At 47.3% G+C, this 27,674-nt stretch overlaps 1 protein-coding gene across 1 annotated transcript; it reads right to left on the bottom strand.

Annotated features, from left to right (window-relative positions):
• On the bottom strand, positions 1 to 27,674 carry ADAMTS4 (ADAM metallopeptidase with thrombospondin type 1 motif 4). The gene is made up of 10 exons (XM_089661563.1): positions 27,433 to 27,674; positions 25,354 to 26,904; positions 6,038 to 6,376; positions 5,763 to 5,895; positions 5,369 to 5,539; positions 4,974 to 5,260; positions 4,273 to 4,459; positions 2,254 to 2,429; positions 1,864 to 2,039; positions 1 to 1,474 (listed from the first exon to the last, which is right to left on the bottom strand). The coding sequence occupies exons 2-10, from the start codon at positions 25,975 to 25,977 to the stop codon at positions 1,039 to 1,041; spliced, it is 2,529 nt and encodes an 842-aa protein (XP_089517689.1). The 5' UTR covers positions 25,978 to 26,904; positions 27,433 to 27,674; the 3' UTR covers positions 1 to 1,038.

The following is a 27,674-nucleotide window of genomic DNA, read 5'->3' as shown; positions in this document are numbered from 1 at the left end:
TTAGAATGGATTTTGAACATTTAAAAAAAGAAACCTCATGCTGAGTGTGAGCAGGACCAAGGGTCTGGCCAGAACCGCCAGGCGTTGCTCATGTTGGGCTTTACAGTAGCGAACAAGATCCATCCAAATCCCCCCCCCCCATCAATCACTTCTATGCCTACGAAAAGCTATTCACAAAAAAAAACAAACTCTTCTTCCGGTTCCTCTCGAAGGGCATTCCAGAACATGAGAGCTTCTCGTTTCTGTGGACAGTCTCCAACCCTCTCAGGCTGTCCCTCAGGAAAGTGTTATCAACATAGTTATCCTAGCTAATTATTTTATGTTCCTATTAAATAATATGGGTATCCAGACCCTACTTTCAGTCCATAGTGAGGAATCAACTCCTCTTACAAGCTACCGTAGAGTTTGACGCTGAATTTTTTGATTGCCTCAGCAACGGCAAACCCTTTTTTTTCTTTTTTTGAACACTGCAGTGATCACAGATAACTTTCAAAGTTCCTGGAAGACTGTGGTGGTGGTGGTCCCCAGTTCACCTTTGACGTTCAAAGTCCATTGGCAATAGAAAACAGTTGGCCAAAGTAGGCCGAAGGCCAAAGGGGAAAAAGTCCAAAGGGGAGCCGCCGGTGGTGGACCAGCCAACAGCACGGGCTTAGTGAAGACTCAATAATGTCTACTTTGAGTCCAGGTGGCTTTCCTTTGTTTCTTTCGAGCTATACAACAGTCTGTTGATGTTTTTTTAGGCTTTTTTGGCAAGACCATCTGTACCACCTCTGGTCACCTCTTTTGAAATATATTTCTTAATGACTTGGTGGTAGAGCTGGCCATTAAATGGTTTACAGGATGTTGCCCATTCATTTCAGCCCCGGATATTTTCGAGAACATTTTGTGAAAGATGGTACCATCCAGTTCTTTATATGCATGGCTTGAAGATGCTGCCTGCAAAACACGTAAACTTCCTCCCTTAGAGAAACTAGGTTGGAATGTGCTAGCTTGTCTCTGTGAATTGAGACATAATTGTCCCAGTACATCTTCTACTCATCATTTGTGGTTGTTTCTGGTCTTCCTCAAAATTTCGAGTATCTGCGCCCGCCGTTTCATCCAGTCTTCTGTTGGTTTCTTGGCTTGTGTGGTCCTGGTGGTAGGTTTGGGGACAAAGAAAGTGTATTTGAGACGTGGAGCTCTCTGGTCACTGACAACTAAAGCCTGGATAGTAATGGACTCTTTCAGGGGTCCACGTCCAACAATGGTTTCCATGGCTTTGGTTGCCCCGCTGTACCGTAGAGTCAACCCTCCCCCAATGTTAACGTCCACTTCTGAGGGCACCAGGATGTAGTTTCCATTGAGGGCGTAGGTTCCATCTTGTCTTTTTAAGGCCAGATAGACTCCATCGCTTGTTGAGGATGACCCGCTGTTCTGACGTATCAAAATATTTGTGGCCCCTGCTGGGATGGTGACCACGTCATTGTAGCCGTACCTGAAAGCAGAAAACAAATGTTTGAGGATAATCATTCCAGTACAAAACATTAGTAGTAGACCTAAAGATCATATTTTACAAATTTTCAAGTCGGCATGTCTCTTGAAGACTGGCTTGTTGCCATTGAACAACAAAGTACTCATATAGGTGCCAGAGAACATTCTATATGGAAAGCAACCAACCTAATCAAGATACGTTCCTGACTCTGTATATATATATATGTGAAGGCCAGAAAAGCGGACAATAACCAGATACAGAGTCTCCTTTGTACTTGTCGGACTTCCCAACTATTCTAACATCCTCTTTCCCAATATAGCCTATGGCATTTGCCCAGTTGGCCTGACATGACAACTCTAAATTGGGTGTTTGAAAATCCTGTGGTGTCTCACCGTGGTTTCGTAAACGATCCATAGGTCTTGGTACAGGCAGAGCCGTTCCCACCGCACACCATGCACTTATCGAATTTCTTCTTGGATCCGATAACTCGGTCGCAGCCAGCGTGGACGCAGCGCCCCTGTACACATACAGAAGAGGAGTCCATAGAGCATGGAGTACCATCTGCCACCTGGAACCAGAGAAAACAGGGAGATTTGGTTACCATTACTGGTCAAAATGTGTGAAAGCATGGGGCTATAGAACCAACTGTGTCCATGTAATGCTCTTCTATGGGAGTTGGCATTCCATTCCATAATCACAGTAGAAACTACATTGGAAATATCCATTCTTATTCCACGGCGTGAAATGGTAGAAGAATAGCAGTTCTTAGATATGGGACTCACCCGTGGCTCCAGGACATAATAGTAACCCAAAGGACGTGATTGGCAGGTGAGCTTGCACTGGTCTTTCTCTGCGATTCCATTGTAGCGGGGAACCCAGTCCATGGGCGATGGAAAACCCTTGAAGAGGTCTGTCCGGTGGTTATAGACGGCACACTGCTGCTCTCTGTATGTCATCGCTGTAGGGCGAGAAGATTGGGGTGACCACATATTAGTTAACTTTTCTAATGAAGACCTCCTCATCTGTCAATCACTGGACTTGTGTCCTGTTAGACCAGCGTTCTCCAAACTGAGACCCAGGGGCCAGATGTGGCCCTTTGCTTGCCTTTATCTGGCTGTTGGGGAACTTTTCCTCCCATTGATACAAGACACTATTCCTCTCACCGATGCCAACAATGGGATATAATTCCTGCTATTGACATCAACAACGGGACACTATTTCTCCCATTGACACCAACTATGGGGCACTATTCCTCATAGTCATTATGTCATTATGGTGTCATACCAACAATGGGCCACTATTCTTCCCACTGACACCAACAATGGGCCACTATTCTTCCCACTGACACCAACAATGGGGCACTATTCTTCCCACTGACACCAACAATGGGGCACTATTCTTCCCACTGACACCAACAATGGGGCACTATTCTTCCCACTGACACCAACAATGGGGCACTATTCTTCCCACTGACACCAACAATGGGGCACTATTCTTCCCACTGACACCAACAATGGGGCACTATTCTTCCCACTGACACCAACAATGGGGTGCTATTCCTCCCACTGACATCAACAACGGGACACTGTTTCTCCCGTTAACACCAACTATGGGGTACTATTCCTCATAATGACACCAACAATGGGGCACTATTCCTCCCACAGACACCAACAATGGGGAACTATTCCTCCCAATGACACCAACAATGGGGCACTATTCCTCCCACAGACACCAACAATGGGGCACTATTCCTCCCACAGACACCAACAATGGGGAACTATTCCTCCCAATGACACCAACAATGGGGCGCTATTCCTCCCGCTGACATCAACAATGGGGAGCTATTCCTCCCACTGATACCAACAATGGGGAACTATTCCTCCCACTGACACCAACAATGGGGCACGATTCCTCCCACTGACATCAACAACGGGGCACTATTCCTCCCACTGACACCAACAATGAGGAACAATTCCTCCCACTGACATCAACAATGGGGAGCTTTTCCTCCCACTGGCACCATCAATGGGGAACAATTCCTCCCACTGGCACCATCAATGGGGAACAATTCCTCCCACTGGCACCATCAATGGGGAACAATTCCTCCCACTGGCACCATCAATGGGGAACAATTCCTCCCACTGGCGCCATCAATGGGGAACAATTCCTCTTACTGGCGCCATCAATGGGGAACAATTCCTCTTACTGGCGCCATCAATGGGGAACAATTCCTCCCACTGGCGTCATCAAGGGGGAACAATTCCTCCCACTGGCACCATCAATGGGGCACTATTTCTCCCACTGACACCAAAGATGGGGCGCTATTCCTCCCCTCAATACCAAAGATGCATTGTTTACTTCCATTGACACCAGGACAATCTCTACTCCCAATGGTCCCCCTAAGGTCTGAACAACCGTAAACTGGCCCTTTGTTTAGAAAATCTGGAGACCCCTGTGTTAAACTTTGACACCAGTAATGACTTTTTAATATATTTTTAGGCAAAGAGAAGTCAGTCCCAAAGAGGGCAGCACTGAGCTTCTCTAGGATCACACTGCATGCAGCTTGTTTATTATGAATTTGTCTCTCATTCAATGTACTGAAACATACATTATATAATGTGGAGAAAATCTAACTTGTGATTTTTGGTAATCACAAACTTCACAAATATTTGTGAATCATGGAAATCAGCCCTGGGATAGCAAAAAAAAAAAAGGGCAGTTCTCCTCTACAATGTAGATTATAATCACCTGCCATTGAGTTCGAACAACTTTGAAATTGGCTCTGGGTGTGTCAAACGTACCGTTGCCGGTTGGGCACTCCTGCGTGTTGCAAGAGCGGTATTGAGTCCTCTTCCCCTCACAATACTTCCCACCGTTTCTTGGGACTGGCTTGTTGCATTCACGATGGGAGAAGTGAACTCCACCACCGCACGTCCGTGAGCATTCCCCATTTGGACCCCAAGGACCCCAACCGCCATTCACCGGAGTCTGCAAAATGAACCATAAAACAATTAAATAAAGTTGCAATATTGTAACAGGAATGCAAAGTTCTCTGCGTTGGAGAACTAACAACATACACCAGGGGCGGACTAACAACTCATGGGGCCCCCAGGCAATAGGGGATCATGGGGCCTCTGTATCCTTGCCCACACTTAAACCACACCCACAAAAAGCCTATGAAAGGTACCAGGGGCATCTCATGGGGCCCCCTACTGACCCTGGGCCCTCGGGCAGTGCCCGAGTTCCCGAATGGTCAGTCCGCCCCTGAAACTACGAAGCTTTAGAGCAAACGATGAGCAATTGATAGCTAGCATCTCGAAGGTCAAAAAATGGCTTCTAGAGATCTACAGATGGAACTTTTGTTCTAACTTTTATATTCTCAACAATGCAACCACGTGCATACTGACTCTTAAAAAAGAGTTCCTTCTGGCTCATATAGATATATATGATCTAACTGGCCCCCAACGTCTACCTTTAGAGGTCTACAATACACCGAACTCACATTGTAGGCTTTCATTTCCACTTTGCTGATGCAACGGCCATTCATACAAGTCTTCCCGACTCCACATTGCGTTCCGTCCGCCCAGGGGAAGTGCTTAGTTTGGCACATGAAGTGTCCATCGATCCTTCCCGTACACCAAAGAGAGGAGCAGGGGGTGTGCAGGTTTGGGCAGTGTCGAGAATCGGGACCAAAAGTTAGCTGGCACTGGCGGTCAGAATCATAGTCGTTTCCGGGGAATGGGACTGGCAGGCGGAGGGGAGCTGAGGGCTTGTCCAAAAGACAGTGACCTGGAGAAGGAAGATATATTGTCAAAACGTGGCTTAAGTGGCTGCTTTGAGACTTTAAGATCATAGTAACTTGACAATGTAGGAGAGACGGGCTATAGGGTTACCTACCATTGTCGTTGTCCAAGAAGTCAGTGATGAATTTGGCACTGCATGGTGACCACAACTCTTCTGGATCCACATACGACATAACAGGGGCCATCATGTGACGGGTATTGCTGGCCGGGCGGTTAATCTCAATGCAAGGTTTAGAGTTGTCATGGAGCATGTTGAAAACGTGGCCTGTTGGCAGATGAAAGGAAGATTGCAAATGCTATTTCTATCAACTGGAAATGGTGGTTGGGAGTCTTGGTCTAGCTCAACCCTGTAGATAGCAGACGAGCTGAGAAAGATCACTTGAGGAACATCAAATACGTCACTGCCTACATGACCTTCCACCAGATGAAGGAATCAATTTTGATAGACATCTCTTTTAAACCATCAGTTGTTGAGCAGTTCGGCTTACCTAGCTCGTGAGCAGCGGTAAAAGCGGACTGCAAGCCGTCGTCCTCGACTATGGAACAACTCCTTGATGGATCACAAACTGTACCAACATCAGCCATGCCAAGTGTGTCGCAGGTGGATACTCCACAAAGATTCTGTCAACAAGGATTCATGTAAGTAATAAATACACATATGTTCCCTAAGAACTGGTACGATCCAGTCAAAATTTTGGTAAAATTTTAGGTGCCACAAAAAAAAATTTTGGTAAAATTTTAGGTGCTACAAAAATTAACACACCTGCCGGGTGAAGAGTATGGCCGTGTCGAAATGTTCCGAATCAGAGTCGTTGGGTTTGTTCAGCCCTTTCTGCCACTCACAGAAGTTCCTCAACATCTCAGCAGCATTGGTGGTCATCTTCAGCCCCCCATAGGTGTTGGACTTGTCGGCCCGCCCAATCACTACCAGCCGCGTCACCACAACATTGATCGGGTTCTTCAGGCTTGGGTGGCGAAAGAATTTGGCAGCAGCTGCCATGACGGTCAACAGATACCTCTTGAGACCTGCTCCGTGGAAGGTGGCCATCGTTTCATCTGCAACAACCAAAGTCTCCACGTAACGGGGCACTGATGCAAAACGCTGTTGGGGATAAAAGAGGATAATTGTTGAATGACGTAAAACTAAACGTATATTTAGTTTAAAAACTTACAGCGATGCATTTGGATGTCTAAAAAATGCTCAAGCAATTAAAATGGCTTTTCTAAATTTTCTACGTTGCTGGACTGCTTTGTCTGGAATAGCGAGGCTCCTATTTTCCTCGCCTAAAATTATTTCCCTCTCGCATTCCCAACTCTTACATCATCTTTCTGCTCATGCTTGGAGAGCCTCACTCTTGCCCTTAGACGTGTCTCTGTTGCTCAGCTCAGTGCTGACCCAAAATTGGGGTTGGAGAAGAATTTAACATCTCAAAAAGGAATCCAAAGTTTTGAAATGTTCTGGTGATTAGGCGTAGACTACTCGCGTGTTTTTGCATTTCCTCAAAGTTCTCCATTTATTTCTTTCCTAGATAGTTTCCAACGGTTTTCCGTCTAAGGAATATGGATTTCTAAGGCTAGATGGTTCATCCCAGGTAATGTAGTTCCCTTAAACATTCAACTTAACCCTTCAACTAGGAATAATTACCAAAAAACCCAGAGGTGGCCATTAGAGGTGTCAATCATGTTCTTTGGGTAATATGACATGCAAAAGGGTCAAAGGTTGGTTGCGAATTGCTTACAACAACATGCTGCACAGTATGTTTCGGGGGAAGAGGGGTGTTATGACAGATTCTTTTGAAGCCCCCTCGCCACACTTCAGGATAAACCTAACAACAAGCCAGCAGAGGCCCTTTCAGCGCTGTTCTCTCGGAATGAGGCCCTGTTTCCCCGGATTCCGTTCATAATTCAACTTGGAATATTTTCCGAAGCAGCAAATCCCGTACTATTCGCCATCCATCATGCTTGTACATCTAGCCTACGTTGCGATATATTTACATGACGCATCCCTATGGTCCCTGGCGTCCAATCATTGTAGTCCTTTTTCAGATCAGCATGTCCTGCCTATAGCATGTGATGACGTCATTTTTTTATGGTCCTTGACGTCGTTGCAACAAATGTTTCTGCAGAAGGGACCAAGATAATTCCTTTTATACAAAAACAATAAAGACTCTTAAAGAGAACCAATCAATGGTAGACTGGGGCAAGAACCGCCCAATTATAATTGTACTGGATGAACAATGTATATGCGTCCCCTAATGAGGAGGACTCTGGAGCTCGGAGACTCATCCCTGAGATTTGTTACCTCCTCTGTCAATGACCTGACCTCTTGTGGATATTGAAGCTGTCCCTCAGCTTCTGGTTGTGTTTGATAGCACATATTATATATCTACTTTGTGCTGGAGACCATGCTGGAGTGACTGGATTAGTTGATGGTCATGGGTGGGTGATTGTGTGGGCAAAGAGGAAGAAGTCCCTTCCAGTGCGTTGTACGCAATGGTGAACAGTGGTGGTGAACCCTCTTGGGGTTTGGGCGGGTGATTGTGTGGGTAAAGAGGAAGAAATCCCTTCTAGTGGGTTGTGCCTAATGGTGAACGGTGGTGGTGAACGCTCTTGGGGTTTGGGCAGGTGATTGTGTGGGTAAAGAGGAAGAAATCCGTTCCAGTGGGTTGTGCCTAATGGTGAACGGTGGTGGTGAACCCTCTTGGGGTTTGGGCGGGTGATTGTGTGGGCAAAGAGGAATAAATACCTTCCAGTGGGTTGTACCTAATGGTGAATGGTGGTGGTGAACCCTCTTGGGGTTTGGGCGGGTGATTGTGTGGGTAAAGAGGAAGAAATCCTTCCAGTGGGTTGTGCCTAATGGTGAACGGTGGTGGTGAACCCTCTTGGGGTTTGGGCGGGTGATTGTGTGGGCAAAGAGGAATAAATACCTTCCAGTGGGTTGTACCTAATGGTGAATGGTGGTGGTGAACCCTCTTGGGGTTTGGGTGGGTGATTGTGTGGGTAAAGAGGAAGAAATCCCTTCCAGTGGGTTGTGCCTAATGGTGAACGGTGGTGGTGAACCCTCTTGGGGTTTGGGCGGGTGATTGTGTGGGCAAAGAGGAAGAAATCCCTTCCAGTGGGTTGTACCTAATGGTGAACGGTGGTGGTGAATCTGTGGGCAAAGAGGAAGAAATCCCTTCCAGTGGGTTGTACCTAATGGTGAACGGTGGTGGTGAATCTGTGGGCAAAGAGGAAGAAATCCCTTCCAGTGGGTTGTACCTAATGGTGAACGGTGGTGGTGAATGTGTGGGCAAAGAGGAAGAAATCCCTTCCAGTGGGTTGTGCCTAATGGTGAATGGTGGTTGTGAACCCTCTTGTTGTTTGGGTGGGTGATTGTGTGGATAAAGAGGAAGAAGTCCCTTCCAGTGGGTTGTGCCTAATGGTGAACGGTGGTGGTGAACCCTCTTGGGGTTTGAGTGGGTGAATGTGTGGGCAAAGAGGAAGAAATCCCTTCCAGTGAGTTGTACCTAATGGTGAACAGTGGTGGTGCACCCTCTTGGGGTTTGGGTGGGTGATTGTGTGGGCAAAGAGGAAGAAATACCTTCCAGCAGGTTGTGCCTAATGGTGAATTGTGGTGGTGGACACTCTTGGGGTTTAGGCTGCTACCTTCCTGATATGGCCTTCTAGTCCTTTCAACGAGAAGTCTTGGGTAGGATGGAAGGAGCGCCCGATGTCCCTGCATCCCTGTCCAGCACTCTGCCATTCTGCTTTCCGGAACCTCGTAATCAATATATCACTTTGGGAACCCTTCCTATCCAATAGTATGCAGCACCAGCCCTATAGAAAGGGAAGTCCGTTCCCCCGAAACGCGTTGGCTTGGTGTACATGATTATGCATTCAATAAATATCTTATGAACCATAAATCAAAGTTCCAGTTTTTCTGGACATGGGTGCTCCTTCTATCCCACCCAAGATATACGTCACTTTAAAGAGAATCAGAAAAGATACAATGGCCTCTTCACCAGTGCAAAGTGTGGAGGGGAAATGAAGCAATAAGACATTAGGAGAAGTGCCTTGTCCAAAGGGTCTAGTTATAAAAATAAAAAAGTTGTATGAATGTCTCAGCCGAATAATCCCCGTAATATGTGTACTTCCTATGATCGTCAGCTCCATCTAGTGGCCATGATGTGGTATTTTCCTGAAATACCCCCAATCAGGAAAATACCACCTAGTGGCCACTAGTTGAAGCCGACGATCATAGAAAGTAGACAAATAGCTGTGCAAATGTTTGAGACAGCCACACGGCAATTTTTTTTTAATATATAGACCCCCTATATATTCCCAAGGTTGCCCAATATGGTGTAAAAGAACCCTTAATTTTTAATAGAATAGGCAATGGTTAAGATTTGAGGATTGGTGTCTCCTCAAGTGGATTTCCCTTAATTTCCTGGCCCCAAAACAAAGCAGGAAGTAAGAGAAGACCTCTCAAAAGTGAGAGGATATGCCTTCATAGATGGTTGACAGCAGACCAAATGTACCCACTGGGGATTTCCCTTCGACTCCTGTTCCAGTGACAACCCAAGAATTTGGTTTTCCCCCATGACTTTTTATACAGGAGACAATGGCCACCAGGATGCGTGGAGAGAGCAAGTGTTCATGTAGATATATCCAGCAACGAATGCCGAGGGTAGTAGTTCAAAAACAAGAGCCAGTCAAATCCAGGAGAACCCCAAAGGCCGGGAAGACTCCATCTCCTACCTGGAAAGAGTTAAGGCAGAAGGGCAGACAGAAGGCAGATACTTAGAAAGCTGCAGATGAGGAACACAATGTTGCAATTCCGTAGCGATGAATTTTTAATAAAGTAGGCAATGGTTAAGACCCCTCATCAAGTGGATTTCCCTTAATTTCCTGGTCCCAAAACAAAGCAGGAAGTAAGAGAAGACCTCTCAAAAGTGAGAGGATATGCCTCCATAGATGGTTGACAGCAGACCAAATGTACCCACTGGGGATTTCCCTTCGACTCCTGTTCCAGTGACAACCCAAGAATTTGGGTTTCCCATCACTTTTAGTACAGGAGACAATGGCCACCAGGATGGGTGGAGAGAGTGAATGCACTTTCACCTTCAGTTGGAAGGAATCATTTCCGTAAAGTGAACGTGGTCCATGTTCATAGAACGTAAGAGTGTTCATGTAGATGTATCCAGCAACGAATGCTGAGGGTAGTAGTTCAAAAACAACAGCCAGTCAAATCCAGGAGAACCCCAAAGGCCGGGAAGACTCCATCTCCTACCTGGAAAGAGTTAAGGCAGAAGGGCAGACAGAAGGCAGATACTTAGAAAGCTGCAGATGAGGAACACAATGTTGCAATTCCTAGCGATGAATTTTTAATAAAGTAGGCAATGGTTAAGACCCCTCATCAAGTGGATTTCCCTTAATTTCCTGGTCCCAAAACAAAGCAGGAAGTAAGAGAAAGACCTCTCAAAAGTGAGAGGATATGCCTTCATAGATGGTTGACAGCAGACCAAATGTACCCACTGGGGATTTCCCTTTCGACTCCTGTTCCAGTGACAACCCAAGAATTTGGGTTTCCCATCACTTTTAGTACAGGAGACAATGGCCACCAGGATGGGTGGAGAGAGTGAATGCACTTTAACCTTCAGTTGGAAGGAATCATTTCCGTAAAGTGAACGTGGTCCATGTTCATAGAACGTAAGAGTGTTCATGTAGATGTATCCAGCAACGAATGCTGAGGGTAGTAGTTCAAAAACAAGAGCCAGTCAAATCCAGGAGAACCCCAAAGGCCGGGAAGACTCCATCTTCTACCTGGAAAGAGTTAAGGCAGAAGGGCAGACAGAAGGCAGATACTTAGAAAGCTGCAGATGAGGAACACAAAGTTGCAATTCCGTAGCGATTAATTTTTAATAAAGTAGGCAATGGTTAAGACCCCTCATCAAGTGGATTTCCCTTCATTTCCTGGCCCAAAAACAAAGCAGGAAGTAAGAGAAGATCTCTCCAAAGTGAGAGGATATGCCTTCATAGATGGTTGACAGCAGACCAAATGTACACACTGGGGATTTCCCTTCGACTCCTGTTCCAGTGACAACCCAAGAATTTGGTTTTCCCCCATGACTTTTAATACAGGAGACAATGGCCACCAGGATGGGTGGAGAGAGCAAGTGTTCATGTAGATATATCCAGCAACGAATGCCGAGGGTAGTAGTTCAAAAACAAGAGCCAGTCAAATCCAGGAGAACCCCAAAGGCCGGGAAGACTCCATCTCCTACATGGAAAGAGTTAAGGCAGAAGGGCAGACAGAAGGCAGATACTTGCAAAGCAGCAGATGAGGAACACAATGTTGCAATTCCGTAGCGATGAATTTTTAATAAAGTAGGCAATGGTTAAGACCCCTCATCAAGTGGATTTCCCTTAATTTCCTGGTCCCAAAACAAAGCAGGAAGTAAGAGAAGACCTCTCAAAAGTGAGAGGATATGCCTCCATAGATGGTTGACAGCAGACCAAATGTACCCACTGGGGATTTCCCTTCGACTCCTGTTCCAGTGACAACCCAAGAATTTGGGTTTCCCATCACTTTTAGTACAGGAGACAATGGCCACCAGGATGGGTGGAGAGAGTGAATGCACTTTCACCTTCAGTTGGAAGGAATCATTTCCGTAAAGTGAACGTGGTCCATGTTCATAGAACGTAAGAGTGTTCATGTAGATGTATCCAGCAACGAATGCTGAGGGTAGTAGTTCAAAAACAACAGCCAGTCAAATCCAGGAGAACCCCAAAGGCCGGGAAGACTCCATCTTCTACCTGGAAAGAGTTAAGGCAGAAGGGCAGACAGAAGGCAGATACTTAGAAAGCTGCAGATGAGGAACACAATGTTGCAATTCCGTAGCGATTCATTTTTAATAAAGTAGGCAATGGTTAAGACCCCTCATCAAGTGGATTTCCCTTCATTTCCTGGCCCAAAAACAAAGCAGGAAGTAAGAGAAGATCTCTCCAAAGTGAGAGGATATGCCTTCATAGATGGTTGACAGCAGACCAAATGTACACACTGGGATTTCCCTTCGACTCCTGTTCCAGTGACAACCCAAGAATTTGGGTTTCCCATCACTTTTATTACAGGAGACAATGGCCACCAGGATGGGTGGAGAGAGCGAGTGTTCATGTAGATATATCCAGCAACGAATGCTGAGGGTAGTAGTTCAAAAACAAGAGCCAGTCAAATCCAGGAGAACCCCAAAGGCCGGGAAGACTCCATCTTCTACCTGGAAAGAGTTAAGGCAGAAGGGCAGACGGAAGGCAGATACTTAGAAAGCTGCAGATGAGGAACACAATGTTGCAATTCCGTAGCGATGACTTATGAGTGAGCAGACGTCTTAATCCGAAGACTTGGAAAGAGGGGAGGGAGGCCCCGGGTCTGGCGTTGACATGGTTGTGTATATACAAGGGTTACATCACTGATGACGATTCGCCATCATCCATCACCTCTTGAATACCCAAACATTTGTGTGTGGCTCTCCTAAGCTCATCTCGATTTTTATTTCTTCCCGTCTCTGACAGCTCTCTGGAACGTCATCCGCTTGCGAAGTTTGGTTCTCCGAAGCCTTGCGCAAATTCAGTATGAATGTCCTGTCCTCGGCGTGCATTGCATAAACACTGCGTAATGTGCATTAACACACACGTGTGTGCTCAGCGCGGACAGCCGAGAACGGGACGTACTTTGTCAACCGTCCTGCGCAATCCCCCAACAAGAAAAATAATGATCTGGGGTTGGTGGATCACTGTCAATCACGCTTGAATTGCATCTAAAAGGGTTCCCTATGTCACCTGTATGTACGATAATGGGGCTATTAGTAGCATTCCATCGTTGCCATACAGAGGGGTGGCTGTAAACGCTTGGAAACAGGGATGGAGGCAATTAAAAGTGATTCGACCATCAGAAATGTTCCACAGATATCCATTTGAGCCCCATTTGATCATCTGTAGTCCATTGTTTGGGTCCCAAGGCTACAGACCACTGGCAGACACCTCCCTATCCATTGTTGGCAAGACACATGACCTTCTAAACATACTCGTCCATCTACAATTTGTTTTCAAAGTGTTTGAAAGGTTTTTGTAACAGGGATCCAATAGGCTACATAGCAAGGGTGGACACCTTGCAGTCCACTGTTGGCAAGACATATGCCCATATACAGACACCTGTCCATCCACAGTTTGTTTCCAAAAGTGTTTGAAGGGTTTCTGTAACAGGGATCACCCAGGCCTCAGTCCATCGCCTGGAGCCATCACCCAGGCCTCAATCCATTGCCTGGTGCCATCACCTAGGTCTCAGTCCATCGCCTGGAGCCATCACCCAGGCTTCAGTCCATCTCCTGGAGCAGTCACTCAGGCCTCAGTCCATCTCCTGGAGTCATCATCCAGGCCTCAGTCCATCTCCTGGAGCCATCGTCCAGGCCTCAGTCCATCTCCTGGAGCCATCGTCCAGGCCTCAGTCCATCGCCTGGAGCCATCACCCAGGCCTCAGTCCATCGCCTGGAGCCATCGTCCAGGCCTCAGTCCATCTCCTGGAGCCATCGTCCAGGCCTCAGTCCATCGCCTGGAGCCATCACCCAGGCCTCAATCCATTGCCTGGTGCCATCACCTAGGTCTCAGTCCATCGCCTGGAGCCATCATCCAGGCCTCAGTCCATCTCCTGGAGCCATCATCCAGGCCTCAGTCCATCACCTGGAGCTATCATCTAGGGCTCAGTCCATCTTCTGGAGCCATCATCCAGGCCTCAGTCCATCGCCTGGAGCCATCACCCAGGCCTCAGTCCATCGCTTGGAGTCATCCCCCAGGCCTCAGTCCATCGCCTGGAGTCATCACCCAGGCCTCAGTCCATCTCCTGGAGCCATCATCCAGGCCTCACTCCATTGCCTGGAGCCATCATCTAGGGCTCAGTCTATCTCCTGGAGCCATCACCCAGGCCTCAGTCCATTGCCTGGAGCCATCATCTAGGGCTCAGTCCACCTTGGGACCCTTATACGTTTGGTGTCCTTACACCTTCTATCTTGTGAACATCAAATTATGACTCCTCTGACTGGTTGGCGAATGGGAATCCCACAGACTACAAAAGGTAGGTCAGAGGTAGTCCCGGTGGTCAGAGGTAGTCCCGGTGGTCAGAAGTATCTTGGTTGGTACTAGTTAGTCCTGATGGTCAGAGGTAGTCTTGGTTGGTACAAGGTACTCTTGGTTGGTACAAGGTAGTCCTGGTGGTCAGAGGTAGTCTTGGTTGGTACAAGGTAGTCCTAGTGGTCAGAGGTAGTCTTGGTTGGTATGAGGTAGTCTTGGTTGGTACGAGGTAGTCCTGGTAGTCAGAGGTAGTCTTGGTTGGTACGAGGTAGTCCTGGTGGTCAGAGGTAGTCTTGGTTGGTACGAGGTAGTCCTGGTGGTCAGAGGTAGTCTTGGTTGGTACGAGGTAGTCCTGGTGGTCAGAGGTAGTCTTGGTTGATACGAGGTAGTCCTGGTGGTCAGAGGTAGTCTTGGTTGGTACGAGGTAGTCCTGGTGGTCAGAGGTAGCCTTGGTTGGTACGAGGTAGTCCTGGTGGTCATAGGTAGTCTTGGTTGGTACGAGGTAGTCCTGGTGGTCATAGGTAGTCTTGGTAGGTACGAGGTAGTCCTGGTGGTCAGAGGTAGTCTTGGTTGGTACGAGGTAGTCCCGGTGGTCAGAGGTAGTCTTGGTTGGTACGAGGTAGTCCTGGTGGTCAGAGGTAGTCTTGGTTGGTACGAGGTAGTCCAGGTGGTCAGAGGTAGTCTTGGTTGGTACGAGGTAGTCCTGGTGGTCAGAGGTAGCCTTGGTGGGTACGAGGTAGTCCTGGTGGTGAGAGGTAGTCCTGGTGGTCAGAGGTAGCCTTGGTTGGTACGAGGTAGTCCTGGTGGTCAGAGGTAGCCTTGGTTGGTACGAGGTAGTCCTGGTGGTCAGAGGTAGTCTTGGCTGGTACGAGGTAGTCCTGGTGGTCAGAGGTAGCCTTGGTGGGTACGAGGTAGTCTTGGCTGGTACGAGGTAGTCTTGGTGGTCAGAGGTAGTCTTGGTGGTCAGAGGTAGTCCTGGTGGTCAGAGGTAGCCTTGGTTGGTACGAGGTCGTCCTGGTGGTCAGAGGTAGCCTTGGTTGGTACGAGGTCGTCCTGGTGGTCAGAGGTAGTCTTGGTTGGTACGAGGTAGTCCTGGTGGTCAGAGGTGGTCTTGGTTGGTACGAGGTAGTCCTGGTGGTCAGAGGTAGCCTTGGTCGGTACAACCATGCACATGATTGGTGGAAAGTCTTCAGAAAAATTTCCAAAATCCCTTGAGGTATAGTCTGATCGGCTTAGTGGTTAGCACTTCTACCTTGCAGTACTGGGATTGCTGGTTCCAATCCCAAACCAGGACACTATCTGCCTGGAGTTTGCATGTTCTCCATGTGCTCCAAAGACAAGCAGGTAGGTGGTCTCCTTTAGATCGTAAGCTCTTGAGGTTCTGGACCGATGTGAACGTAAAGCGCAGTAGAGATCGTTTCCCCGGACGCACGGCGTACATGGGCGGGGACGCATGCCCGGGGTGGTCGCATCGGTCAGGTTCCATATTTTCCGGGAGGGGAAAAAGAAAAGTATCAGTTTTGTCCCCTACAAAGCCCCGGAGTAGCCGGGCGGAAGATCTTATCGGCGCGCTCCAGTTACAAAGACAAGAGAAGTAACATTGGCTTCACTTCCGCTCCACCCGCTCCCATGTCCTGGGGGGTATCGCTCCCCCCGATCGGCCCGCATTGTCGATCATCACAGGATTTCATGGCTGAACGGCCTGGATGGCGATTGCCTATTGAGCAGAAACCTTACCCCGGCCCAGAGGACAAAGAAAACATTCATTCATTGTCTGGGGTGGGGGAGCCGGCGGAACATGGAGCCTCCAATGCTCACTGGCAGCCGTCCACGGGAAGGGGCGCGCTCTCCCCGCCGCACCGCGCCAAAGTCACTCCGACGCAAAGTGCAGCTCGTCAACGCGATCGGAATTCAACATCTGCCTGACGGTGATTGGGCTTTACTGCTCCGCGCTGTCAGGGATGACATGATTGGAATCTGTTCCTCAGTCTCCCCTCCCCCAGTGATCAGACCGTACATTGTAACTTTGTAGAAGGAGGAGGAGGCGTTTCCTCAGTCTCCCCTCCCCCAAAGATCAGGCTATACATTGTAACTTTGTAGAAGGAGGAGGCATTTCCTCAGTCTCCCCTCCCCCAGTGATCAGACTGTACATTGTAACTTTGTAGAAGGAGGAGGCGGCATTTCCTCAGTCTCCTCCCCCAGTGATCAGACTGTACATTGTAACTTTGCAGAAGGAGGAGGAGGCGTTTCCTCAGTCTCCTCCCCCAGTGATCAGACTGTACATTGTAACTTTGTAGAAGGAGGAGGAGTCATTTCCTCAGTCTCCTCCCCCCCAGCGATCAGACTGTACATTGTAACTTTGTAGAAGGAGGAGGAGTCATTTCCTCAGTCTCCCCTCCCCCAGTGATCAGACTGCACATTGTAACTTTGTAGAAGGAGGAGGAGGCGTTTCCTCAGTCTCCCCTCCCCCAGTGATCAGACTGTACATTGTAACTTTGTAGGAGGAGGCGTTTCCTCAGTCTCCTCCCCCAGTGATCAGACTGTACATTGTAACTTTGTAGAAGGAGGAGGCGGCATTTCCTCAGTCTCCTCCCCCAAAGATCAGGCTGTACATTGTAATTTTGTAGAAGGAGGAGGAGGCATTTCCTCAGTCTCCTCCCCCAAAGATCAGGCTGTACATTGTAACTTTGTAGAAGGAGGAGGCGTTTCCTCAGTCTCCTCCCCCAGCGATCAGACTGTACATTGTAACTTTGTAGCAAGTCACAAGGTGAGAGGATGATGAAGGGGTGAATCGGCAAACTCTCCTCCTATTGGAGGAGAACCAAGAAGCGCAGCGGAGGTCGGCGTATGGAATTTTGCCGCGGTCTGCGCCGTCCTGCTGCTCTTAGAACCCCGCGAGTCGCCCGAGATCGCATTTCCAGAGTCCAGGAAGGGGAAAGCGGAAGACGACTCCATATAAACTTTTACGGGTTTCCATAAAACGCGAACATCTGCCAACCTGCGGCAAAACCGCGGAACGCGAGACGGAACCGCGGCCAGGAAAACACGCGGAAAAGCAACATTGTATCGTTTTTCCCATTAAAAAAAAAAACGATTTTGTATACAAGGGAATGGCCGGGGACACCTGGGGGAGGCGGCGTCATCTGAGAGCGACACACCCCCCCCCAAGGCAACATGGAGGACGCGCAAAAATCAGAAGAGTTCCCCTTTAACCACAGCTTCTGCAGGGGTGGGCAACTGCGGCCCTCCAGGAGAACTACAAGTCCCATGAGGCACTGCAAAACTGACAGTTACAAGCGTGACTCCCAAAGGCAGAGGCATGATGGGACTTGTAGTTCAGTTGCCCACCCCGGCTTTATTGTATTGCAGACGGATTCAGCAGGATTTTCACAGTGCTCCCCTGATGTGCCCAAGGAAAGCTGCTGCTACACCGGCGACATGTTACATTCCATGTCCCTGGCAGTGATCCCACGAGATTCATATCACTGGAGCATGTGGACTTACAGAAATACCAACTATCTGCACGTGGCGGGAAAGCGTGTTTAAAAAATGGTGAAACGCCACGAGAAAAAAAAATCATCAAGTAATGCGGAAATGAAACAAAAGACAAAATTTTGTTCCTTTTTCATTTTTTGGGGGGGATTTGTTTACTTGTTTTTTCGTTGTTTAAACAAACCCCCCCCCCAAAAAAAATTAAAAAAAGAACAAAAAAAACAAACAAAAAAACCCCCAAAAAAACAAAAACAATTAAACCCCCCCAAAATAAATAAAAAAGAACAAAAAAAGAAACAAAAAAAACAATTTTTTTGTTTGTTTTGTTTGTTTTTTTGTTTGTTTTTTTGTTCTTTTTTCATTTATTTTGGGGGGGTTTAATTGTTTTTGTTTTTTTGTTTGGTTTTTTTGGTTTTTTTGGGTGGGGGGGTTTGTTTAATTGTTTTTTTGTTTGTTTTTTTGTTTAATTTTTTTGTTTCATTTTTGTTTCATTCTTTTGTTTAATTGTTTTTTTTCTTTAATTTTTTTTTTGTTTTTTTTTGTTTCATTTTTGTTGCATTCTTTTGTTTAATTGTTTTTTTGTTTGTTTTTTTGTTTAATTTTTTTGTTTTTGTTTTTTTTTTTGTTTCATTTTTGTTGCATTCTTTTGTTTAATTGTTTTTTTGTTTAATTTTTTTGTTTTTTGTTTTTTTTTTGTTTCATTTTGTTTCATTCTTTTGTTTAATTGTTTTTTTTTGTTTATTGTTTTTTTACTTGTTTTTTTGTTCTTTTTTTCATTTTGGGGTGGGGGTTTGTTTAAATTGTTTTTTTGTTTATTTTTTAGTTTTAAAAAAATAAAAAAAAACAAAAACAATTAAACCCCCCAAAAAAATGAAAAAAGAACAAAAAAAAACAATTAAACAAAAAACAAAACAAAATTACATAAAAAAAACAAAAATAAAAAAACACAAAAAACCCCCCAAATTAATACAAAAAAAAAATAATAAACCAAAAAAAACAAAGAAAATAATAAATCAAAAAACAAAACAATAAAATAATAAAAAAAACTATAAACCAAAAAACAAAAAAAATTAAAAAACACAAAAATCCCCCCCAAATGAAAAAAAAAATAAAGCAAAAAAAAAAAACAAAACAATAAAATAATAATAAAACAATAAACCGAAAAAACATAAAAAAACACAAAAATAAAAACACACACAACCCCCACCCCCCCCCCAAATTAATAAAAAAAAAAAAAATAAAACAAAAAAAACAAAAGAAACAAAACAATAAAGTAATAATAAAAAAAATATAAACCGAAAAAACACAAAAAAATAAAACAAACAAAAACCAAAACAAACCCTCCTAAAAAAAATGGTCTGTTTCTGCCGCCGCTTTTCTATGTTTCTAAAGATTTTGCGGAGAATCCTGCTGACGGCGCCAATAATGAACGATTTTGGTCTCTATAAATCGTCGCAGGCGAAGCGCATTCATTGGGGGCTCATTGACATCTACGCGAATGCGCAGGTTGACACGCACTTTGCCGCCTTGACGTGTTTCCGCGCCGTTCAGTTTGAATCCCACCCCCAACGTCATAAGGCAAAGGTCACACGTGAGGCGGCACAAACAGGTAGTCGATCCGCGTTTTTATCGCCCCCCACGATGGGCTTATTCACAGGCTTCCCAGCATTGCCAGCAGTAACAGGACTGCGCCGCGATGCGGTGATGGCGGTTGCACCGCGGTAGAGTCCCCACTGCGGCGAAGAGATGGGTGGGAGGCGGCAGAATGCGCACAGTCCGCCGTGTGAATGAGCCCGAAGTCAGCGCACCGGTGATGCGGCAAGATTCCACCTTCGATGCGCGTTGACGCGCGGCGTAGCGCACCGCACAAGTGACAATGTCCAGCATTTTTCAGCAACGTTGGCGTTGGGGGGGGAGGGGGGATGTAAGCGAAGCTTTCTGATTGCGCTCGCGTCTCCGGGGCGAAGATGGAAAAAGCGCGTGGCGGCGGAAAACTGATGACTGGAGGGAAATGGGTTTGTGGTAAAGGCATTATCCGATACAACCTCCACATTCCTTGGCTGCGGCTCACAGGAGCTCCGGACAACGTCACTTTTCCATCTTCAGCCCCCACACACGGCAAACCGGAGGGAGACATCAGCGACCCGCGAGCCGCGCTAATGCGCCATTCCTTCCGCGCTCCAGTGGGCCGTCTGCGAGCGTCCTTCCGGCTCCGGAGTCTGCAGCCTCTAACTTTGCAGAAAACTTTTCCAGATTCCATCAAAGGATGGAGACAGCAGCACCCGGGGGAGCCTCAGCCGGTCCTTCCCCCGCAGTTCTAAAAGGGAACTCCGCTGAGCGTGTGATGGGACTGCGGGGGAGGGGACATTAGAGTGTAAGCTCCTCTGTACAGAGACTGATGGGACTGCGGGGGAGGGGACATTAGAGCGTAAGCTCCTCTGGTACAGAGACTGATGTGACTGTGGGGGAGGGGACATTAGAGTGTAAGCTCCTCTGGTACAGACTGATGTGACTGTGGGGGAGGGGACAATAGAGCGTAAGCTCCTCTGGTACGGAGACTGATGTGACTGTGGGGGAGGGGACAATAGAGCGTAAGCTCCTCTGGTACAGAGACTGATGTGACTGTGGGGGAGGGGACATTAGAGCGTAAGCTCCTCTGGTACAGAGACTGATGGGACTGTGGGGGAGGGGACATTAGAGTGTAAGCTCCTCTGATACAGAGACTGATAGGACTGTGGGGGAGGGGACATTAGAGTGTAAGCTCCTCTGGTACAGAGACTGATGGGACTGTGGGGGAGGGGACATTAGAGTGTAAGCTCCTCTGGTACAGAGACTGATGGGACTGCGGGGGAGGGGACATTAGAGTGTAAGCTCCTCTGATACAGAGACTGATAGGACTGCGGGGGAAGGGACATTAGAGCGTAAGCTCCTCTGATACAGAGACTGATGTGACTGTGGGGGAGGAGACATTAGAGTGTAAGCTCCTCTGGCACAGAGACTGATGTGACTGTGGGGGAGGGGACATTAGAGTGTAAGCTCCTCTGGCACAGAGACTGATGGGACTGGCTCAGTGATCTGTGTACAGCGCCGCGGTATATGTTGGAGGAATGTCTCTGGGTAATATTATGATAAATCTGGTATAAAATGGCGCCGTCAGCTCTTTATAAATCCGCGATTATTCGGAAGACAAGCGCCTTGTCCGCTCCCCTCCTAATTCATACTAATTCATACACCTGTACCGGCTTAGCGGGGATGTTTGCGGTGGCGCGGGGCCGCCAACAGGCTGGCGCAGGAAACGCAGTCAGGATCCAACAACCCGAACAAAGCCGTCCGCCCTTCCCACGCCAACATTTCGCCGGATGCTTTAAGCGCAGGATTGTCGTTTTGTGTTTTTCTCCTTTTTTTTTTTTATACAAAGTTCAGAGCGATCGCCGTGCGTCTGTCTCCCCGTCAGGAATGTCGGACACGTCGGGGCAGGAGAAGACGAATATATCATTTAATCGCCGGTAAAGATACAGATATGAAGTACCTGACATTCACTTCCTGGTAGTACAGACCCGGGAACTCAGCACAGGGACGGTGGGAACCCCTCATAATGGGCACAGTGGGGTACAGACCCGGGAACTCGGCACAGGGATGGTGGGAACCCCTCATAATGGGCACAGTGGGGTACAGACCCGGGAACTCAGCACAGGGAAGGTGGGAACCCCTCATAATGGGCACAGTGGGGTACAGACCCGGGAACTCGGCACAGGGATGGTGGGAACCCCTCATAATGGGCACAGCGGGCGTACAGACCGGGAACTCAGCACAGGGAAGGTGGGAACCCCTCATATTGGGCACAGCGGGCGTACGGACCCGGGAACTCGGCACAGGGATGGTGGGAACCCCTCATAATGGGCACAGCAGGTGTACGGACCTGGGAACTCAGCACAGGGATGGTGGGAACCCCTCATAATGGGCACAGCAGGTGTACAGACCCGGGAACTCAGCACAGGGACGGTGGGAACCCCTCATAATGGGCACAGCGGGGGTACAGACCTGGGAACTCGGCACAGGGATGGTGGGAACCCCTCATAATGGGCACAGCGGGGGTACAGACCCGGGAACTCGGCACAGGGACGGTGGGAACCCCTCATAATGGGCACAGCGGGGTACAGACCCGGGAACTCAGCACAGGGACGGTGGGAACCCCTCATAATGGGCACAGTGGGGTACAGACCCGGGAACTCAGCACAGGGATGGTGGGAACCCCTCATAATGGGCACAGCGGGCATACGGACCCGGGGACTCAGCACAGGGATGGTGGGAACCCCTCATATTGGGCACAGCGGGCATATGGACCCGGGAACTCAGCACAGGGATGGTGGGAACCCCTCATATTGGGCACAGCGGGCGTACGGACCCGGGAACTCGGCACAGGGATGGTGGGAACCCCTCATAATGGGCACAGCAGGTGTACGGACCTGGGAACTCGGCACAGGGACGGTGGGAACCCCTCATAATGGGCACAGCAGGCGTACAGACCGGGAACTCAGCACAGGGATGGTGGGAACCCCTCATAATGGGCACAGCGGGTGTACAGACCCGGGAACTCAGCACAGGGATGGTGGGAACCCCTCATAATGGGCACAGCGGGTGTACAGACCCGGGAACTCAGCACAGGGATGGTGGGAACCCCTCATAATGGGCACAGCGGGTGTACAGACCCGGGAACTCAGCACAGGGATGGTGGGAACCCCTCATAATGGAACCCAGCCTCCACCAAACACGGAAATATCAGTTTCGGACGGAGTTTCATTTTCCATCATCTGCTGTCAGTCATACAGGGGGAACCATCAGGACACCAATACAGATGCCACCATGAAAGGAATGGGCCGGGATTGGACGGTTGGCCACAAAGGCAGCTGCCTGAGACACGGGATAATATCGGGTCGCCAATGTATCATTTAGAAGTGTGTGGCATTCATTCGGCGTTCACCGATCTTCTCCTGCACCTCCCCCTCTGCAGTCCTCGGCAAGAGCCGAGTGCACATGGCGGTCTTACCAACCGTACTAATGATGTCATGAAGGGGGCGTGGCCCTGGCTTAGTAAATTGGCCAACGCTCAGCCCATTGGTTCAACGTCAAAAAGATGTGAGGTCACATTGGATTTCCCACCCGGCCAAATGGGACCACCAATGGTCACATGATTGTTGGTAGAACCAGCTGCACCCCCGACTCCCACCGAAGACATTTAGGTAAATTTTTGGTTTAGGAATGTTTTTGAAACTTTTTTATGAAGATACAAAATTGGATTTCCCACCCGGCCAAATGGACGATCTTTCACTGTTGGTACCACTTTTGCCCCATGGGTCAATTTTTGACAGATTCGTTCTACTAGGGGTGGCAATGGGACCACCAATGGTCGCATGACCGATGGTAGGACCAGCTGCACCCCTGACTCCTACAAAGGCATTTAGGTACATTTTTGGTTTAGGAATGTTTTTGAAACTTTTTTATGAAGATTCAAAATTGGATCACATCGGATTTCCCACCTGGCCAAATGGGACCACCAATGGTCACACGACTGTTGGTAGGACCAGCTGCACCCCTGACTCCTACAAAGGCATTTGTGGTTTAGGAATGTTTTTGAAACTTTTTTATGAGGATACAAAATTGGATTTCCCTCCCGGCCAAAAGGACGATCTTTCACTGTTGGTACCACTTTTGCCCCATGGGTCAATTTTTGACAGATTCGTTCTACTAGGGGTGGCAATGGGACCACCAATGGTCGCACGACTGTTGGTAGGACCAGCTGCTCCCCCGACTCCCACCGAAGACATTTAGGTACATTTTTGGTTTAGGAATGTTTTTGAAACTTTTTTATGAAGATACAGAATTGGATCACATTGGATTTCCCACCCGGCCAAATGGACGATCTTTCACTGTTGGTACAACTTTTGCCCCATGGGTAATTTTTTGACAGATTTGTTCTAATAGGGGTGAGAATGGGACCACCAATGGTCACACAACTGTTGGTAGGACCAACTGCACCCCCAATTCTTACCAAGATATTTAGGCAAATTTTTGGTTTAGGAATGTTTTTGAAACTTTTTATGATACAAAATTGGATTTCCCACCCGGCCAAAAGGGACCACCAATGGTCACATGACTGTTGGTAGGACCAGCTGCACCCCTGACTCCCACCAAGACATTTAGGCAAATTTTTGGTTTAGGGATGTTTTTGAAACTTTTTTTTTAATGATACAAAATTGGATCACATTGGATTTCCCACCCGGCCAAATGGACAATCTTTCACTGTTGGTACCACTTTTGCCCCATGGGTCATTTTTTGACAGGTTAGTTCTAATAGGGGTGACAATGGGACCACCAATGGTCACACAACTGTTGGTAGGACCAGCTGCACCCCTGACTCTTACCAAGACATTTAGGTAAATTTTTGGTTCAGGAATGTTTTTGAAACTTTTTATGATGATACAAAATTGGATTTCCCACCCGGCCAAAAGGACGATCTTTCACTGTTGGTACCACTTTTGCCCCATGGGTCAATTTTTGACAGATTCGTTCTAATAGGGGTGGCAATGGGACCACCAATGGTCGCATGACCGATGGTAGGACCAGCTGCACCCCCAACTCCTACCAAGACATTTAGGTAAATTTTTGGTTTAAGAATGTTTTTGAAACTTTTTATAGTGATACAAAATTGGATTTCCCACCTGGCCAAATGGGACCACCAATGGTCACACGACTGTTGGTAGGACCAGCTACACCCCCGACTCCATCAAGACATTTAGGTAAATTTTTGGTTTAGGAATGTTTTTGAAACTTTTTTTATGAGGATACAAAATTGGAATTCCCACCCGGCCAAATGGACGATCTTTCACTGTTGGTACCACTTTTGCCCAATGGGTCAATTTTTGACAGGTTCATTATACTATGGGTGGCAATGGGACCACCAATGGTCGCATGATAGATGGTAGGACCAGCTGCACTTCCGACTCCTACCAAGACATTTAGGTAAATTTTTGGTTTAGGAATGTTTTTGAAACTTTTTCATGATGATACAAAATTGGATTTCCCACTCGGCCAAATGGAAAATCTTATACTGTTGGTACCACTTTTGCCCCATGGGTCAATTTTTGACAGGTTCGTTCTACTATGGGTGGCAATGGGACCACCAATGGTCACACGAATGTTGGTAGGACCAGCTGCTCCCCCGACTCCCACCGAAGACATTTAAGTAAATTTTTGGTTTAGGAATGTTTTTGAAACTTTTTTATGATGATACAAAACTGGATCACATTGGATTTCCCACCCGGCCAAATGGGACCACCAATGGTCACATGACTATTGGTAGGACCAGCTGCACCCCCGACTCCCACCAAGACATTTAGGTACATTTTTGGTTTAGGAATGTTTTTGAAACTTTTTGATCAAGAACACAATCGGCTACTTCTAATGGCAGTTCTTAAAAGTGGGTCTTACCTTAGATCTTTTCGATGATGCCGCCATCTTGCGCGTGCCGTAACCATTGCTGCCATCGGCATCTCCCGTCCCCAGCATGGAAACCTGAGGTCCCACATTGCACATAGGCCCGTTGCCCTTCTCCGGCACTTTCCTCCTGATGACGTGCGCCCCCGCGCCCTCGGCGCTGTTCTGCCCTCCTCCTTCCAACGGCTGGATGTGGTACTCGGACCCCCGGTACTGGAGCACCCCCAGCAGCGAGGCGCCGTTGTAGTTCACCGCCGCGATGGACTCCGGGTGGGAATTGACCGCCCCCGTAAAGTAGCTGCCGGATTCGGAGAGCCCGTTGGCCTCCGACTGCCCGTTCCTGCCCAAGTACTGCACCGTCAGGTCCTCGGAGAGAAAGCTCGGGTCCTTCTCCAGATCCAGGACCAGCTCTTCCCCGAAAGCGCGGAACCGGAACCTGAGGTGACCCTCCGAGGATCCCTCGTCGCCGGGCCAGTCCGGCTGCTCCTGGCGGAAGCTAGAGTTCATCTTTTCCGGAAACACAATCTCCTCCTTGTAGCCGGTCGGGGACCGTTCTCCAAAAGACAGCACCACGTGTAGCCAAGTGGCAGCAAAAACAGCGACCTCCCAACAAATCATCTTCCTTCCTCGCTGGTCCTCACAGATGAAGGTTCAACTTTTGGCCGCTTGAAGACGTAAATTAAAAAATAATAAGTGCTCAAAAAAAAAATAAAAAATGTACAAAGTTGCAAATTTGTACCTGAAACAAGGAAAGTCAATTCTTGGAGGACCAAAACTGACCAAAAATGGAGTCTAGGAACTTCTGGGGTTCAACAGTCCATCCTGGAAACGTAAATTTTGACCACTTGAAGACGTAAAATTAAAAAATAATAAGTGCTCAAAAAAAAAAGAAAATGTACAAAGTTGCAAATTGTACCTGAAAGAAGGAAACTCAATTCTTGGAGGAGCAAAAGTGACCAAAAATGGAGTCTAGGAACTTCTGGGGTTCAACAGTCCATCCTGGAAACGTAAATTTTGACCACTTGAAGACGTAAAATTAAAAAATAATAAGTGCTCAAAAAAAAAAGAAAATGTACAAAGTTGCAAATTGTACCTGAAAGAAGGAAACTCAATTCTTGGAGGACCAAAACTGACCAAGAATGGAGTCTAGGAACTTCTGGGGTTCAACAGTCCATCCTCAAAACATACATTTTGGCTGCTTGAAGACGTAAAATTAAAAAATAATAAGTGCTCAAAAAAAAAAGAAAATGTACAAAGTTGCAAATTGTACCTGAAAGAAGGAAACTCAATTCTTGGAGGACCAAAACTGACCAAGAATGGAGTCTAGGAACTTCTGGGGTTCAACAGTCCATCCTCAAAACATACATTTTGGCCGCTTGAAGACGTAAATTAAAAAATAATAAGTGCTCAAAAAAAAAAGTAAAAAATGTACAAAGTTGCAAATTTGTACCTGAAAGAAGGAAACTCAATTCTTGGAGGACCAAAAATGGTTCAACAGTCCATCCTGGAAACGTCTTCTTCTAGAACTTCTTGTAGGAATGAAAACTAAAAAAAAAAAAAAGGATAAAGTAAAAAAATAAAAGTTTCTTCTTAGAAAGTAGAAGGAAAATTTGTTTCCTTTGGGCTGGAATTTTTTTTTTTTTTTGATACAAATTGTAAGCTGGAGGATCTAGAGGAGGTTACAACGACAATGTGGCGTGTTTCTAACGGAGGTTACAAGGACAATGTCTCGCGTTTCTAACGGAGGTTACAACGACAATGTCTCACGTTTCTAACGGAGGTTACAACGACAATGTCTCGTGTTTCTAACGGAGGTTACAACGACAATGTCTCGTGTTTCTAACGGAGGTTACAAGGACAATGTCTCACGTTTCTAACGGAGGTTACAACGACAATGTCTCGTGTTTCTAACGGAGGTTACAAGGACAATGTTCCACGTTTCTAACGGAGGTTACAACGACAATGTCTCACGTTTCTAACGGAGGTTACAACGACAATGTCTCACGTTTCTAACGGAGGTTACAAGGACAATGTCTCGTGTTTCTAACGGAGGTTACAACGACAATGTCTCACGTTTCTAACGGAGGTTACAAGGACAATGTCTCGCGTTTCTTCTCTTGGAACTTCTTGGAAAGTATCTGAAGCCTTCCTTGGCGCTCCGTTTTGCTCCCAGTCCTCTCCTTGCCTCCTCTTGTTCTGGGATGTCGGAGCCGTGTGCTGTATTTAACAGCTGCCTGGGCTGCTCCCAGATTGGCTGGCTGGTTTTTTTTTTTTTTTTTTTTCTTCCTTTCTTTTTTTTTTTTTTCTGATGAAGT

The sequence above is a fragment of the Staurois parvus genome, unplaced genomic scaffold, assembly GCF_062004578.1.
Source record: "Staurois parvus isolate SC_StPar_1 unplaced genomic scaffold, SC_StPar_1.0 ptg001351l, whole genome shotgun sequence".
In the NCBI taxonomy this organism is placed as follows: Eukaryota; Metazoa; Chordata; class Amphibia; order Anura; family Ranidae; genus Staurois; species Staurois parvus.
Note: the sequence above shows the minus strand (reverse complement) of the source record. Positions and strands in the feature narration are given on the sequence as shown.